Here is a 17,311-nt window from a genome sequence, read left to right as displayed (position 1 = left end):
CACACACACACACACACACACACACACACCCCACTTCCCTCCCCTTCTCTCATCGTCTCTCTCAGTGCACCTAGCCTTCTCCTTCTTTCTCATTGTCCTCGTCATCCCCCTCAGCTCTGCCCTCTTCTCTGTACTCATCACCTCTTTCTGGCTTCAGTTGTCTTTGTAGCTGGTCTCATGTCACCCTAGAATCTATCCTCCTCTTTGGATGATCACCCTCTCTAGGTTTTGTTCACCCTTCATGTTTCTACATGAGACTGAAAATAATCTTTTGGAAATAGTCACACAAAAAAAGGCCTAAGGGCCTCACTACAACTTTATGTAACAAATTGGGCCCTGAATACATGTCATCCTCTCCTTGGTTCAACTGTTGTTGAGTGTCTCATCCACCTCAATGGCTCTCCAAACCTTTTCAACCTTCCTCCAACAATTGTAGGTATACCAGGTAATAATGTGTAATAATATGCTATGGTCAGTGGAAACAAATATAAAGTAGCCATTCCCTGTTTTGGGGTGTTCATGATCTATTGTAAGATACAAACACAACAAATAGCCTTGCTATCTCATGCATTGAAGGAAAGGGTAAACAGGAAGCTGCAGGTACCAGAAGAGGGATGCCTCTTCACAATGGGGTAGGGAGTGAGATAGAAGAGTCAGGAAAGCCTTTTAGAAGAGATGGTGACTGAGCTGGTGGTAAAAGATGAAAGGGAGGTTGCCAGATAAAAGTGAGTACAAGCAGAAAGGCCAGGATAAGCAGTCGTGGAGGTAGAAGAACAGTACAAGGGCCTTCACTTACTCTAAAGCAGCTAAGTGTTGCTTACATAAAGTTCAGAGCAGGGCATGCCAAGGCAGCTTGGACTTTATCATCTGGACTTACAGGGGAAGATGAGCCATTAAAGATTTTTAAGTCGAAGAGTTCAGGGTCTATTTTGTTGCTTTAGAGCACTGTGGCAACTTTGGGAGGTCATGCATCGGGGAACAGTACCAGAAGCAGAGTCATCAGGTGGGAGGTTATTACCACAGTCCAAGCAAAGGATAACGAAAGCAAGAGAGTTAGTGGTGGCAGTATTAAGGGTAGAAGGCAGAGTCAAGAAATATTTGGGAGATCAAATCTTTAAATCTTGATAGTTAGGAAAGGATATGAACGATAGCTTGAGCGCCCTCGCAGATGGTAATATCACAGTGATTGAGCTTAAGAATAGATGAAAAAAAACAATTTTAGGTAGGAATATGCTGAGTTTAACTTTAAGAATCCTGAAATTGAGGTGTGTACTGACCCAGCCCAGGAGGATACAGCACAGCTAAATACATGCGTCTGAGCCTCAGAGGTTGAGTCTTCACTGAAGACTGTAACTGGCGAATCCTCAGCCTATATGTGACAGTGGAATCTGGAGTGTGGAGGAGGGCGTCTGAGTGAGAAGAGAAGGAAAGAGACTGGAAGTGGAAAGCCCCAGCTTTGAAGAGTTAGGAGAGAAAGAGAAGCACATACCAGAAAGTCAGAGCACCAAGTCAGTACGGTGTGAGGAGAACCAGGAAGGGGTGGCACGTGGAAGAGGGGAGAAAGCAGCTTTGGAAAGAAGTGGATTCGTTATCAACTCTGTCCAAGCAGAGAAGGCCAAAAACATGACCTGAAAAAGCCTTCTGATTTCCTATTTAGGAGGCTTTGGTGAATTCAGGTGGAATGGATTGCACAGTGCTGAGTAGAGATTTGCTAGAAAGAAACAGATCCAAGAGTCTTCTCTTTAAAGTCTCAATTAGATGGGGAAAGGAAACTTGAGATGCAATCAAGGAAGATGTTGTACAATTCAGGGATTGGGGAAGAGGCTGAGAGGACACTCCATTAACTTTAGAAGATAAATACACCTCCTCCTACCCTTGTAGAAAAATAACCCATACCCTGTAGTTTTTCTTTTTTTTCTCTTCTTTATGTGACAGCTATCACCACCTCCATTCCCTCACAATAGATGTATGCGTGTCTCCTTTCTTCTCTTCTCAGCAGATACCTCAGCCTTTCCAAGGATGATCCTCTCTTCCCTGTGTCACCTTACCTGGAGCTCTGTCCCCTTTCAGCCTCCTCATAAAAAATTTTAAGAAATGATTATTTATTGAATACTTACTACTGATTTTACTTAGGTATTTGTTTTAATTTTATTTTAAAAATGAATACTGTGTCTGATGTATATTAACACCTCTTTACAAACATGGAAACAGAGACTTGGCTCCCATCAACATCCAGTCAGTAAGCAGAAGAGCCAAGATTTGAACAGAGGACTACCTAACTCAAAAGTCTACTTGGCTATCCTATTCTCCTCAAATGACAAAGTGACAGGTTCTCATTCAAGCATAACCAAGCCTGAGGACAGATTCCTGGTTGAAGGGTGTAGCATTATTGGGCCAAGCTGTTGTTTAGAAGGCTGAGTCCCATACAAGAGAACGATGCTGCCCTCAGAAACCTCTGTGTGTGTCTCATGGTCTTTCTTTTGCACTGCTTCTTCCTCTGTGCCCTTTTCCTTTTCTTCATGGTCATAATTATCATCATGTTGGTACACTACCTCTGAAAGAGATGGTAGTGGAAGAATGGACCAGAGGATGAAAGGCTCATTCTAAGACATGATATTGTCTCCTGTATTTTAACCAAAAACATGAACAGCAAAATAAGCCCATTGCTTAACCACGATTCCTGCTCCTCTAAGCCTTCCCTTCATGGTGAGAATTCTCTTTGACTTTCCACAGTTATTAAAAAGTCAGTCACCTATACATTCCTTTAAACATCACAATAACTGTCATCAGCAAATTGAAACATTCTTGAATCTCACTGTTAACTTCCTGCTGACCTTTTTTTCTCCCTCTGCTTACTTTTTCTTGGTCCCAGGGTTCTATTCTTTTTCCCAAAACTGCTTAATAGGAGGTTTTGATTTTGCTATTGACTCCTTGTCTCTTCTGTCTGTCCTCCTCTTTGATGTCACTTTTATGCAGATTAGTGCCAGATATGCTCAGCCCCAACCTTTCCCCAGGCTTTCCCCTTCTGTTTTCAGTCACTCACTGAACAGTTGGACAGGAAGGTCTTCCTGGCAGCCAAACTGGCCATGTCTGAAGCCAGTCCATCCTCCCTTTCCATCTCCCTCCTCTAGCCTACCTCTTTATCTTGATGTCCATATTGCTATTAATAATATGCCACAGTGCCTTCAGTTGTCTGAGGGAATGGCACCATCACATTTAGCATCTCCTTTTTTCTCTTCCAGGTAAGAGAAAAAATTACTAGCTACCAGGCACCAATGAATCTACCTTCACAGTCTCACCCACATCCTTCCACACATTCCCACAGCCACATCTTAGTTTTTCAGGATAACCCTGGCTCATAACCTCAAATGCCCTGCTTGGTGTTGCCAGACTCATTTCTCTATTTTGAATTAATCGTTTCCTTGCTCAAAAAGCCCTCAATAACGTTGCGCAGTCTATAACTCTGAAACTCAAATTTTCCTGGCATCTAAGCTACCCCACTTTTTCTACCTACCTTTCCCCCACTGTTCTCCCATTTATAGCTTAAGTTCCAGGCCAACTGCATTACTTACCTCTAACATCTCAGACTCTCCATGTATTCTTAATTGTGGGAGAACAATTCATTTGGAATGCTCCAACTCCTGCGCTATTGAACTCCTGCCCTCTCTCTGAGGCCCAGCTCTAATGCCATTGTTCTAGAAGTCTTCTCTGATCTCACACATCTGCTCCTAAATTCCTTACATCACACTTAGCTGTATGACACTATGCATATTTCTGTTGTCTGATCACCTCTGCTGGATGCCACACATTCTCAGATCATAAAAAGTACATGAACTTTATAGTCAAGTAGTCATAAGTCTGTACTGGTTCAGCATTCCAGCTATATGATCATGGCCAAATTTCTAATCATTCTGAGCTATTGTTCCCTCATCTGGAAAATGAGGAATATAATGCCACGGTTTGGTGTTGTGATGAGTATAAATGAGATCATGTATATCAAAATCTCTAGCAGGAAGCTTCGCTGAGGGTTCACCCTCAGCACATGTTAATTTCTCTTCTTTCCATTTTTTTTTTTTTTGCTTTTGTAATGTATACTGGCAAACATCCATAAATATTTGCTTAATGAATGAATATCCAATAAATCAGCCTCAGGCTGATATTGTCTCTATACTTATCTGGCTTGTAATCTACAAAAGGAAGATAAAATACTGAGATCGTATATGCTGCAGACAGCAGGTGTGTTAATTCCAGGCTGCTTCAGATTTTGTCATATGCAGGGTATTGATTCTGTGGAGTGCTGCCCACAGGAATATAGGATAATATTGCAGGACTCACAAAGAGATACAAGATAAATATCTTCTGTTTTCTAGAAGCTTCACTTTTATTCAAAAATCTGAGGGAACACTAGATAATTTAACCTAAGAGTGAATTTATAATACTTTTATATTAGAACAAGTAGAATATTATAAAGTAGAGCAAATTCAGTGTAAATATTTAAAATAAAATAGAAACTTTTTTAAAAAATGGACAACTGGACTCAGCTACTACTCCCTGTGACCTCAGTAATAGAAAGGTATACATTTTCTGCCCTCTTCCCTTTAAGGACCTTCAGCAGAAACTTATAAGAAGCATTATGATAATGATATCTAGATATGCATTTATTCCTAGAAGCTCCAACCATACAAATGATTAATTCATCTCATATGTGTTACGAGAACTTAATTACAAGAATGATTTAAATGGTTGGGATGTTTAAGGGTTGTACTAGTAGTCCATAAAATAGTGACTGATCTAGAAATGGTTCTTGGTAAAGTTAGATGTGAAATTGTGATCCAAAGAGGGACATAATACCCAATAATAAAGGAGTCTCCACAGTAGGAGAGAACTGGCTCCAGGTGTGTGCCAAGGGACACCCAGAGTAGGACAAGAGGATGTAGATTCTGTGACAGGCAATGGAGCAGTTGGAAATTCCCCAGCCTTGAAGGCAATGTCCAGATGTTTGAAAGTGAAACATAACTCAGAAAACAATAGCTAGTAATCCAGAAGTTGGCCATGGGAGGGTGATGATTAGCAGATGACAAAGCTGAGCAGTAAGCAGAGACACAGATTAGCTCTTGCATCCATATTACTTATTGATGTTGAGTTACTGGAGGCTGAAGATCCAGTAAGAAAGAGATATCGGAAGACCAGTGTGACAGAACAACAGAATGGAGAAAGAATTTGATGATAGGTCAGAATTCCTGTTCTAAGGATAGGGTATCTTGCTGTGGTGATATTATCGTGAACTCAGTCATTCAAGTCAGAAAATTCAGAGTCATTATTGATTTCTCCTTCTTCCTAAATCTATACCTCTAATTGGACATCAGGCCCTCTCAAATTTTCGTTCCAAAGTGTCTCTTCAGTCTCTCTGATTCATTTATTTAATTATTCTGTCAAATTTAGTTGCATGCCTACTGTTCTCCAGACACTCTGCCAGGTGCTGGTAATGCAAAAATGAGTCAGACAGTTAAATGGTAGAGGCTAAGATGGAAACAGACACATTTTCATAGTGGAGTGTTGTGGGCCCAGAAGATCAACCAGCTGGTTGTGTCTGTGGGAGTCAGTGGTAGAAGTGGAGGAGCTGAGTCTTGAAGAAGGAATACTTGGAAGGCAGAAAAGATAGTAGATGGAGGTGTCTTGGTGTATTTGGCAAATGGTGAGAAAGGCAGCATGACTACAAGAACTGTGCTGAGTGGAATGTCTTCAATGACTTGCATTAGTCTAAGAATGGCTTCAAGTTTCCTGGTCAACAGGGACTTCATTAACAGAAGTGAAGAAGAGGGCTTAAGAAACAAATGTTTGATGAGTTCAGTTTGACATGCCCCCGAGCTATCAAGGTGGATTTATCCAGCAGGCAGGTGGAGATAGGACTGGAAGTTGAGAAGAAAGGTCAGTACTGAGGATAAAGATTGAGAAATCATTAGCATGATGATGGTAAAATCATGGGAATCCACAATGCAGCTTAGAGAGTAAGAATGTATCAAGATAAAGGACAACAAGTTTTCCTCTTTTACATTTCCCTGGTGCCTGGGTCTTGCACCCTCAGTCTCTTTTTCCAGTCTTCCCCTGAATCCTGCCCCAGGAACGACTTGAAAGTATAGCTCTGAATACACTAGTCTCTGTGCAGAAGCTTTCAGAATAGGGTAGGTGCGGTAGCTTATGCCTGTAATCTTAGCAACTTTGGAAGGCCAAGGTGGGCATAGCGCCTGAGGTCAGGAGTTTAAGACCAGCCTGGTCAACATGGTGAAATCCCATCTCCACTAAAAATTAAAAAAAAATCAGTCAGGCATGGTGGCGCATGCCTGTAATCCCAGCTACTCAGGAGGCTGAGGCAGGAGCATCTATTGAACCTGGAAGGTGCAGGTTGCAGTGAGCTCAGATTGCACCACTGCACTCCAGCCTGGGTGACAGAGCAAGACCCTGTCTCAAAAAAGGAAAAAAAGCTTTCAGAATAAAACACAGATGTTTTAGCCCCCTTTAAACTTGCCATTGTTTCTGTCAGATGTACCGTTTCATCTACATTTCCAAATGTTCCCTTTCAGACACGTCACAGTAATTGACATTCCCCAACAGGACATGTACTTTCATCTGTGGCTTTTCCATGCCATTTCTTCTGCTCAGATGACAAAAGAGCATGGGTTTTAGAGTCAGAAATATTTTTATTTAAACACTGACTGACTCTTCCGCTAAATAGGGGTATTAACTTGAGCAATTTATTGAATCATTCTGAATCTATTTCCTCACAAGCTAAAAGGTCACATTGGATTATTGTAATTATAATAGCATATTTAGACATCTTTATAGTTGTCAGCATCAATAGGTGCTCAATAAAAATTAAGTATCTTTTATTACCATTCACCTCTTCTTCACTTACCATAATCATGTACTGAGGCTGGATTTTTCAAGCTTTATACCTCTTGGAAACCTTTTAAAATGACCCTCATCAGAATTAATTTCCCCCTTCTTTATGCTCCCTTGGCAGTTTATACCTCTTCAGAATATAACGCAAGTTGTCTGTTTCCTCTACCATATTACAGATTAATTGATAGTTAAGAACCTTATTTTTATAGCCCTATTACCTTGCAACTGGTAGATGTTTGAATTGAATTCTAGGAAAATCTGCTTTAATATATTCTTTCTTTTGCTTGTTTTTCTCTCTTTTGTTTGTTTAGTTTGTTTTTCTCTCTTTTGTTTATTTTTTAGTGTTTTGCTGTTGTTAATAGCTCTATTGAGATATAATTCACACACCATAAAATTCACACATTTAATATGTACAATTCAGTGGTTTTTAGTATATTCAGAGTTATGCATTCATCACCATGACTAATTTTAGAACATTTTCATTGTCCCAGAAACAAACCCCATACCCTTTAGCCATCATCCCTTCTCCAACCTTCCATCTCTGCCTCAGCCCTAGCCATCCACTGATGTACTTTCTGCCTCTGTGGATTTGCTTATTTTGGACATTTTATATAAATGGAATCATAATATGTAGGCTTTTGTCACTAGCTTCTTTCACTTAGTATCATATTTTAAAGGTTCATGTTGTAGCAGGTATTGGTACTTCATTCTTTTTTATTGTAAAAAAATTATCCTATCATATGAATATACCATATTTTGTCGTTTCATTAATTGATGTACAGACATTGGTGTTGTTTCCACTTTTGGCTATTATGAATAATGCTGCTATGAACATTCATGTACAAGTTTTTGTGTGAACATACATTTTGAGTTCTCTCTAATATATACCCAGGAGTGGAATATGCTTAGTTATATGGTAACTCTCTGTTTAACCATTTGAGGAATTGCTGAACTTTTCCAAAGTAGCTGCTGCACTGTTTTACATTTTTATTAGCAGTGTATGAGGATTCTAATTTTTCCACATCTTCATCAACACTTATTATTATCTGGTTATAGCCATTCTAGTGGAACAATATTTTAGTAGTGAAATATTCTTAATTCAATCAATCAGTATTTAATTGAGTGCTAGCTATGTGCCAAACATTATTTTGAGCTATTGGAACTATTGGTAAAAAAAAAAAAAAAAAGAAACAAATATATCTGCTCAGGTGGCTCTTATAGTTAAGTGGGAGAACACACCCAATGCATAATAAACATAATAAATGTTTATCCAAGTTCCTGGATGAAATAACATTTCTTTTTTTCTTTGCTGATTATCAGACAGCCTTTTTCTTACACAATAATTATACCTCTTTATCTTCGAGATGTGATCCAGTTTAATTTAACAACTTTGATATGACTACATTTAATCTATAAGGAGGTGGTAAGCACTGAAAAAGAGTGGAAAAGGAAAAAGGTGATCAAGAAGGTCACCAGAAGGGAAGGGACGGTTGTATTGTTCAACAGGGTGATCAATTTAAGCCACACCGAGAAGGTGAGATTTTAGCAAAAACTTGAAGGTGAATGAGTTAGTTAAAGAGATGCCAGTGAGAAGAGTTTTGTAACCAGAGGAAGCAATGATTCCAAAGGCCCTGTGTTCAAAAAAAAAAAGAAGAGTCCAGTGTGGTTGCGTGGGAGGTAGCAAGAGAGAGAATAGTAAGAGATAAGGTTAGTGTGGCTATGAGGCCAAGTCACATAGGCTTTAGCAAACACATATTGCATGGGACTCATTTTTACTAAAGAATTATTTATTATCTATCTGAAATTCAAATATAACTGACCATGCTGTACTTTATCTAGCAACTCTACTTGTAGGCACTTGTAAGGACTTTGACCTTTATCCCGAGGAGGAGAGGGAGCCATTGCTGGGTTAACAACAGAAGAAAAACACCATTTATCTTAGGTTTTTAAAGAATCGCTCTGGCTGCTGTGTTGAGGATGGGCTGAGGAGAGTAAAGATGAAAACAGGGAGGCCTGGGAGTCTATTGCAGTAATCTATATGAGGGATGACAATGGCTCAGACCAGAGGGTAGTAGCAGAGCCAGGTGAAAAGTAGTCAGATTCTGGATATATTGAAGTTAGAGCCAAATGCATTTCAACATGGATTGGATGTAATATGTGAGAGGCAGAGAGGATTTAAGAATGACATCTTGGCTTTTGGCTTGAACAACTGGAAGAACAGAGCTGCCATCAAATAAAAGGGGAGGACTGTGGGTGAAGCAGGTTTAGGGAAGAGAATTGGAGTTTATTTGGGCATGTGGAGCTGGTGATAGGTCAAATAAGAAGAGGCATAGCCATCAGCCAGCAGAATTTTATAGCATTTTTCATACAAATATCCAATAATGTAAGCAAAAAGTCATCCCCTTCAGTGGGGATGGGTTTTTACTTATTGTGCTTAGTATCATTATGTAAAAAGGGTCTTCAGGCTGGGCAACATTGTGAAGCCTCATCTCTACAAAAAAAAAAAAATACAAAAATTAGCTGGGCATGGTGGTACATGCATGTATTCCCAAGTACTTAAGAGGCTGAGGTAGGAGGATCAATTGAACCTGGGAGATTTGTGCTGCAGTGAGCCACTGCACTCCAGCCTGGGCAACAGAGTGAGACTCTTGTTTCAGATAAATAAATAAATAAATAAATAAATAAGATCTTCAGAGTGAGACTGTTTCAAATAAATAAATAATTTTTTTAAAGGGCCTTCTGCATCTCAGAGCGAACTTACAAAAAATGCTTAGAGAAAGAATAGCCAGGGTTGGATTTCAGTTTCCTGGTTTCCTCTTCAATATCTGAGCTATAAAAACCAAGCTGAATCCCAACATCCCACTTCACTTGGCACTCAAATTTATGTTTCCATAGATGTTTTCCTTCATATCTAATCATTTCTTTTCATGTATTCTCTAACTTTGAGAGAAAAGAATTTTATTATTTAGATTGTTTCTTTACTGTACTTCTGAAGGCTTGAAAATGTGCCCTGGACATGGAACAGATCACCCCCTCCCCAAAATGCCTGGAACACGGTACCCTAGAGGGCTGGCGAAGTGTGAGCCCTCGCTGTCCTCAGTGTGTGCACGGCCATCTCCCCTGTGTGCCCTTCGCTGATTCCAAATGGTTTTGAAGGGATGACTCTCTCAATTCCTTCCCTCTTTTAATCCAAGTTCCTGGGTAAAATGCTATTTTTTTTTCTGTCCTGATTAGCAAGCATGATCATTTTTACCTCTTTTTCTCAGACTTGTGGTACCATTTAATTTGACAATTTTGATATGGCTAGATTTAAAATTATCTGCAACTTTTATATCTATTATAGGACTGTGCATTTCCAAGGATCCATGGGGAAAAAATAAATGTTAGTTGGGAAGAAATCTATAAACGATGGCCTCTTTCCTGGAGGTCTTATGTACTGTGTTGTTTTTAGTCATAACATTTTAAATTGGCACACTCTTACAGACAGCATTCTTTTTACAATAATTATTGTGTTTTGTTTTTATGCTGAGAAGTAAGTACTGATTAAATGATGAATTACATATATTGTGTTGCCTGTGTCTTGCAGGACTTGAGAGAGACAAGTTTGATAATAAAACTGTTTCATTTGAGGAGCACATTAAGTCAGAACACAATATGTGGCATTATTTGTACTTTATAGTCCTGGTGAAAGTAAAAGACCCAACAGAATACACTGGACCTGAAAGTTACGTGGCTCAGATGATTGTGGTGAGTGACCAGAAGGTTTTAATTTGTGACTATATTGCATTTTGTAGGCTTTCATCTTTTCTACCCTACAATTCTTCCAAAATATGAAGATTGTAGCAATCATTTTTGTTAACATTTAAATAAGCCTATCAGTCATTGAAGAACATCTACACTGACTAAGTCATTGGTTGCCAGTACATTTCTTGGTTATTCAAACCAAATTTGAGTCTCCAGTGCACAGATGATATTTACTGGATTCTCTGTGTAATGACTAGTACTATTTCAGTGATTTCTATCACCTTCTGACCTCATGCCTTTTATCATTGCTAGTGTCCTACTTCCTGAAATCTGGAATTTCTCCATTGTTAAATATGAACAGACTATTAAGAAATCCCTTGAATTTCAAAAATCAAGAGTTTAAGAAATTAAATTGTGTTTGGGGAGGGCATGATGTTCAGTCCTAATGGGAGAGTACTGGTTTTCCACCAACACATACTTAGGATTGATTTACTAATGTTGATGTATTTGCACTGGTCCTGCCAAGTCCAGTTGCTTATAACTCCTCAGTGAGATCAGGACACAGGGTGTGATTGTCCATGATTTGAAGTTTCTTCAGTCTTACAGAGAATTAAAGTAAATTGGCCCAAAAGGGAAATTAAAGTGATAACTTTAGTGTATACAGATACACATTTAGTGAGTATTGTTGGATCTGATTTAAATATTTGCATTTTTATAATTAAATATAGCTATATTGGATATTTTTTTCCCCAAAAAAGTTATCTAACAAAATTGTGTTCACCATTTGAGAAAGAGGCCTTAGATGACTCATGATCCTTGTTGCTATTCGGTCCTAAGGATAACACTCAGCAAGCACCAATGTTTGCACCAGTGTCGTAGTGTCAGCAAGCTTGTCATCCACTTAGGATGAGACTATGCTTAGGGAGCAACAAAAGAACATTTTTGGAAGATAACATATTAACAATTACAAGTTTATATAGTCATAGTTTACCTTTCCTGTCAATGTTTATGTGTCACAAGAGAACTACATGTAAATTGGATTTTTCTATTTCGGCATTTTCATGATTTGTTATTAATGACTTGCATTCTGTTACAAGTTGTTTTCTCTGCATTCTTTATTTGACAATGGACAGAACCTAACATTGTTTGTCTTCTCCACTTTTGCCTTTCTGCCTTCTCCTCCTTTTAAATCAGAGGAAAAAGGTAATCATTTTAAGGATGTATGTTCATGGTCATCATTTACACTTTCTTGATCTCATTTGTGAAAAACATTTTGTTTCTGCTTGCTGGGGGGAGAAGCATGTAAATCATTATATTTAAAATGTGACCTCACGTTGCTGTCTTTTAACAAAGTTTGAGTAAGTTTAATCAATATACATTTATTATGCTCCTGTTATATGCCTTGGACGAATAGATGCTCGGGTATACACTAAAGAGTATGATATATTTCCCTTCTGCCAAGGAACATAGAGCTTAGTTAGAAGAAGAGGGGAATAACAAACCCAAAGTAGAAGATGCCAGGTTCTGCAAGAAAAGTCCAAATGAAAGCCTGTGAAGGCTTCCAGACAGAGAGTGGCATCCAGTGAGAGCAGGTGGAAGGAATTGATGGGGGTAGGGTGGTAATATTCCAGAGAAAGGATGGGGAGTGTCTGTCTATAAGAGAGAGGGGCCTAAATAAAAGCATAAACATGAGACACTCAGGGGATCTTGAGTTGCCCAGTTTCACTGGCATGTGGTCCACTTACAGGGAAACTCTGAGAGATCTGACAGGAAATGTAGATCAGAACTTTAATAAAAAAGGTAAGAATTTAGATGTTATTTCATCAACAAGGGGAAACCTCTAAAGGTTATAACTAAGAGAATAATGTGACCTAGGCAGACAGGCAGGCAGCAATGTGCAGGCTGGTTTGTAGAGGAAAAAGGGGAAGTCAGAGATGGAATTTGGCAGCGGATGAGATTAGGAGTGAGGACATGTGAGGAGCAGGGGAAGTAGAAGAGAGCAAGATGAGCCTCAGATGCCAGCCAGTGTGAGCCTGGTCATTGGGAGAAAGGTGGTGGCTCAATTTCAGATGATGTATTTGTTAGGGAGAGAAGCTGGTCAGAGAAGGCTTGTTGATTTTGAGGTGAGACTGGAGGCCACGAGTCATGGGTTGGGAGTAGTGTTGGGGCAACAGCTTGAGCCTTGGAGCCTGGAGGATTAAGCTGTTGCTCTGTCACTCATCTGCTGGGTGGTCTTGGATTTCATGGATGAGTCTTGAAACCTGCCTAAGCCTCTGCCTCCTCATTTAAATGGAGGGACTGCTACATTGCCCACAGGAGGGTTGTGGACTCAGTGCGATGATGTGTAGAAAGTGCCTCATAGGGTGCAGGGACTCTCTCCATAAATGACAGTTCTCATTGTGACAGTCCACATAGAATGACCATGGAAGCTGTCAGATTAGAGAATGGTGAGGAAAGGGAAGGAGTGTAAAGATAGAAGAGAAAGTTTGAGACAGAACCCAGGGGACGGCCATTCAGGAAAAAGAAGAAAGACAAGTGAATAAATACGAAAGGAGACAATAAAAAAGGCAGAAAGAGAGCCAGGAAGAAGAGTATGTCCAAAGCTGAAATGAGGATTTCAGTGGCAGAGTCCAGCAGCATCAATTGCTGCAAAGAGGCTAGAAAGAAGAGGCAGGTCACGCCTTTGGATGTGATGAATAGAAATCACCAGGTGACTTTTTATCACAACAGAAGACTGCTGTGAAAATGTTGACCCATCTCTAGCCTTAACATTAAAAGCAGCATTTTACCAGGCACTTGTACTTGAATTTTTAAATATCTACCTACTTATCCATGTTTCTGCCAAGGCTTTTCTGTCAGAGCTTTCTCCAGAGCCATGACAAGAGGGAGAAGAGCTCATGAGCTTATTCCAACATGAAACATTTCATTTTCATCCAAGAGAACAGTCTTCATTCCTGAATTTTAATGACCAGGAGAAGGAAGAGTGATATTCACTTAGGTCTGATGGAAATGAAAAGTTGTTTGCATGGAAGGTTATTTATGGAAATAGCCTTTTTGGAAAACATCTAAAAATCTGTAGCTGAAAAACCCATTTCAGAAAATCTGTTTCTCCATGCTCTGCGGAGATGATGGCCTTGTGACTGTCTTCTTAGAGAGAAGATTTTGTAGCATGTGGAAAGTTGAAGCTCATCTATAGTTCAGTTCAAAGACTGTTATTTCTCTTTTTTTTCCTCCACTCCTGAGCAGCTACTCTTCAAAGTTTTATAGGAAACCTTCCAGGCCTTTTCCTGCTACTCTTATTTTTGTTACTTAGAAATAGTTTCGCTTAACAAGTTGATTAGGTACTTGTTTATCAATACGGTTTTGGAAGAAGTTTAAATTTCTTTATAATTGATGTTGCTTTTACTCTCACAGATTTATGGAAAGGTATTTCCTCATATTAGTTCACGAAACAACTCATCTGAATCCCGCTACACTGTTTATGTAAATCTGATTTGTACCTTGGGACCCTTAGAAAATGCCTCCTACCTTCTGGGGAAATGGGAAAAACAAGAATATAATAAGTTCTGGGAATGTTCTTCCCTCTGTATATATTTTTTTCACCTCCAATGCTTCAACTTCATTACCATGTCAGTAAGGAGTATTTATACTAATACCCATTAACACACTGTGTTAATCTGTTTTGCGTTGCTGTAAAGGAATACCTAAGGCTGGGCAATTTACAAAGAAAAGAGGTTTATTTGGCTCACAGTTCTGCAGGCTGTACCAACATGAAACTGGCGTCTATCTGCTCAGCTTCTGGTGAGGCCTCAGAAAGCTTTCACTCATGAAAGAAGGTGAAGTAGTAGTAAGTGTGTCACATGCAAGTGAGGGAACAAGAGAGAGAAGGAAGGGAAGTGCCATACTCTTTAACAACTAGGTCTCAAGTGAACAAATAGAGTGAGAAATCACTCATTACTGTAGGGAGGGCACCAACCATTCTTGAAAGACCTGCCCCCTTGACCCAAAAGCCTCCCACTAAGCCCCACCTATAACACCAGGGATCAAATTTCAACACGAGGTTTGGAGGAGACAAACCATATCCAAGCCATAATACCTCTGTTTCTTCATCTGTACAATCCAGATACTAGGTAATATTTTATCTATTGATTACATTTTAACATAATTTTTGGAGGGGACAAATATACAAACTATATCAACCATACATTTTTAAAAAAGTAATACATTGCTTCTAAGAGTTAGACTCAAAGGAAACACATTTGTGTCTTTGTATCCATCCAATGATAGGATCAAGGGTCTGAAATATTAATCAAAACTTAAAACTTTCTTACCTCTGCCTTCAAATACTTCTTTTTTGTTTGTTTGTTTTTGTTTTTGTTTTTGTTTTTGAGGCAAAGTCTTGCTCTGTTGCCCAGGCTGGAGTGCAGTGGCACAATCTTGGCACCTGCCAGGATCAAAAGATCCTCCTGCCTTAGCCTCTCAAGTACCTGGGACCACAGGCATGCACCACCACACCTGGCTAATTTTTGTATTTTTAGTGGAGATAGGGTTTTGCCACATTGGCCAGGCTGGTCTCAAATTCCTGACCTCAAGTGATCTGCACCTGCTTCGGCCTCCCAAAGTGTTGGGATTACAGGCATGAGCCACAGCACCCAGGCTTGCCTTCAAATTCTAAACCCATCTATGTAAATAGCAACTGTTTGATTATTTGAATTAACACCAAGGGTCTTCTAGGATATTGTTCAAGGAAATGTGACTAGATCAAGGTATTTGGGGGATGTATTTTCTTGTCAAGTAAACCCTCTTGTTTGATCAAAACAATTGATATTTTGAGCTAGTTTTTACTGGGAATGGAAAGTAAGAAGGAAAAAGAAGGGACCATACAGGAATGTAAAAATAATAAAAGAAAATTTAGAAAACTAGAGGAAAAGGTATGAAAGGAGAAATCCTCTATTCTGTACTGATAATGGCCTTTGAGCATCACTAAGCCTCTTTTGCTTCTCCCATTAAGCAAAGGATGTCATGACTGAGGAGGAACAAACAAAATAGACATCATTAGAAAAAATGTCCAAGACTTTTAGATGTTTCTCTAACATTTTGGGGACATTTTCAGATTATTAGTATTCATTTGCTGAGGTATATTAAGGGACAGTTACTACTTAATTTGACAAAGAGCAGGATCCAAACCAGAGGAATGTCCAGGGAACTGATGTCTCCACAAGTATTCTGGTGGCACTCAGCTGCTAGTGAGACCTGGCTGGCCACCCTCCCCCTGTCATGGCCATGAGTTTTCAAAACCATTTGTTCCTTTTACGGCATCACAGTTTTCAACTCTCCTACTTGTCTCTTGACTAATAGCTGCATCCTGACATTGCAGCAGTGTTGATGAAGACAATTTAACTCATATTTTTGTTAACATAATAATTGTCTGTCTTAACCAAAAAATAAGTTTCTTAAAAGCCATAATCAGGTGTAGAGAAGCTCTTTGTTCTGCATAATACCAGGGCAGATAATATCTGTAATATGTATTAACAGCACTAAACATTGAATGTCTCTGTATGCTAGCAACTGTTGTTTAAAGATAAATAGGAAATTGCCTCTTCTCCCAGGAAACACAAAAGATTTGTTGAATGAATAAATAAAATAATAGGCAAATTAATAAATGAATGGTTTCTTTTTAACCCTCTGAGAGTTGGATATAATTTACAGAAAGAGATGCTAAAATAGATGTGAGAGATTGCAACACAAATTTCTCATTAGTCAAATGCTATTTATCCCTTCTTTTAAAACCAAAAGATAAAGATACAGCAGAAGGGGTTATGTCCCCTGACCCAAATTGGAGGGCTGATTTGACAGACGAGGCTCTAGGCGCTTTAATCCACCTGTGGTCTCTCTCATTGCATCTCTCCAACCCAGCCTTTTCCTCAGACAGGAGTAGGCATTCCCTGGCTCTCCTAGCAGAGGGCCAGGGATACACATTAGTGGATTTTTCAGCATCACTCACCCTTAAGAATGAATTCTCCCTTGCCATGATCTGTTAAGACCTTAAAAAGAAAGGTCATTCTTTTAATGAGATAGGAAAGAAATCTACCCATCTAGTCACCCACTACTTTAGCTACATAAGGAGGGGAAAGAACTAGCAATTTCCCAAATGTTGTTTTCTGAGTCTGGAAATCAAAATCAGTCTTGTTTAGTTAAACCATATTTTTGAGGAGTAACTGTTGGAGGGAAGATGTTTGGGCTCATGAAAGCCATCGAGTCTTCTAAGATTTATATGCACCCCTCCTGCTTTAGCACTACTGGCCATCTTAATTTCTACATTCTTCTTATTTGTCATAATTATGAAATTATATGTTCTGTTCTGTTCTGTTACTTCTAATTTACACTGATTTTGTAATTGGATCCCATTAAGCCAATTATGTAACTGCTTAATTTTTAACTAAACACTATTTTAAAGACTTCAGAACTTAATTTAAAATGTTTACATTTCAAAGAAAGCCAAGGGGGTCTTTGCAGCTCAAAATGCACAATTAAGAAGTAAATTTGAGTGTTCAAGGAGATCCCACCCTCACTTCCCACATTTTGAGTTCAGACATGTGTCTGCAATTTAAGAGGGATCGTTTAAAATTCCCCATCTCTGGGATCTGTGTCACTGTGGGATCTGTCC

The 17,311-nt window shown here is 39.2% G+C and overlaps 1 protein-coding gene across 3 annotated transcripts in view; it reads left to right on the top strand.

Annotated features, from left to right (window-relative positions):
- Window positions 1–17,311, top strand: part of ITPR2 (inositol 1,4,5-trisphosphate receptor type 2) — a 497,691-nt gene that overhangs the window by 434,241 nt on the left and 46,139 nt on the right. For all 3 annotated transcript variants that reach the window (XM_003926591.4, XM_074402941.1, XM_074402942.1), the window contains one exon: window positions 10,487–10,647. In XM_003926591.4, the coding sequence (XP_003926640.3) occupies window positions 10,487–10,647 (161 nt within the window). The remainder of the gene's footprint in view (window positions 1–10,486; window positions 10,648–17,311) is intronic.

The sequence above is a fragment of the Saimiri boliviensis genome, chromosome 7 (assembly GCF_048565385.1).
Source record: "Saimiri boliviensis isolate mSaiBol1 chromosome 7, mSaiBol1.pri, whole genome shotgun sequence".
NCBI lineage: Eukaryota > Metazoa > Chordata > Mammalia > Primates > Cebidae > Saimiri > Saimiri boliviensis.
This window is presented reverse-complemented; position numbering and strand designations above follow the sequence as displayed.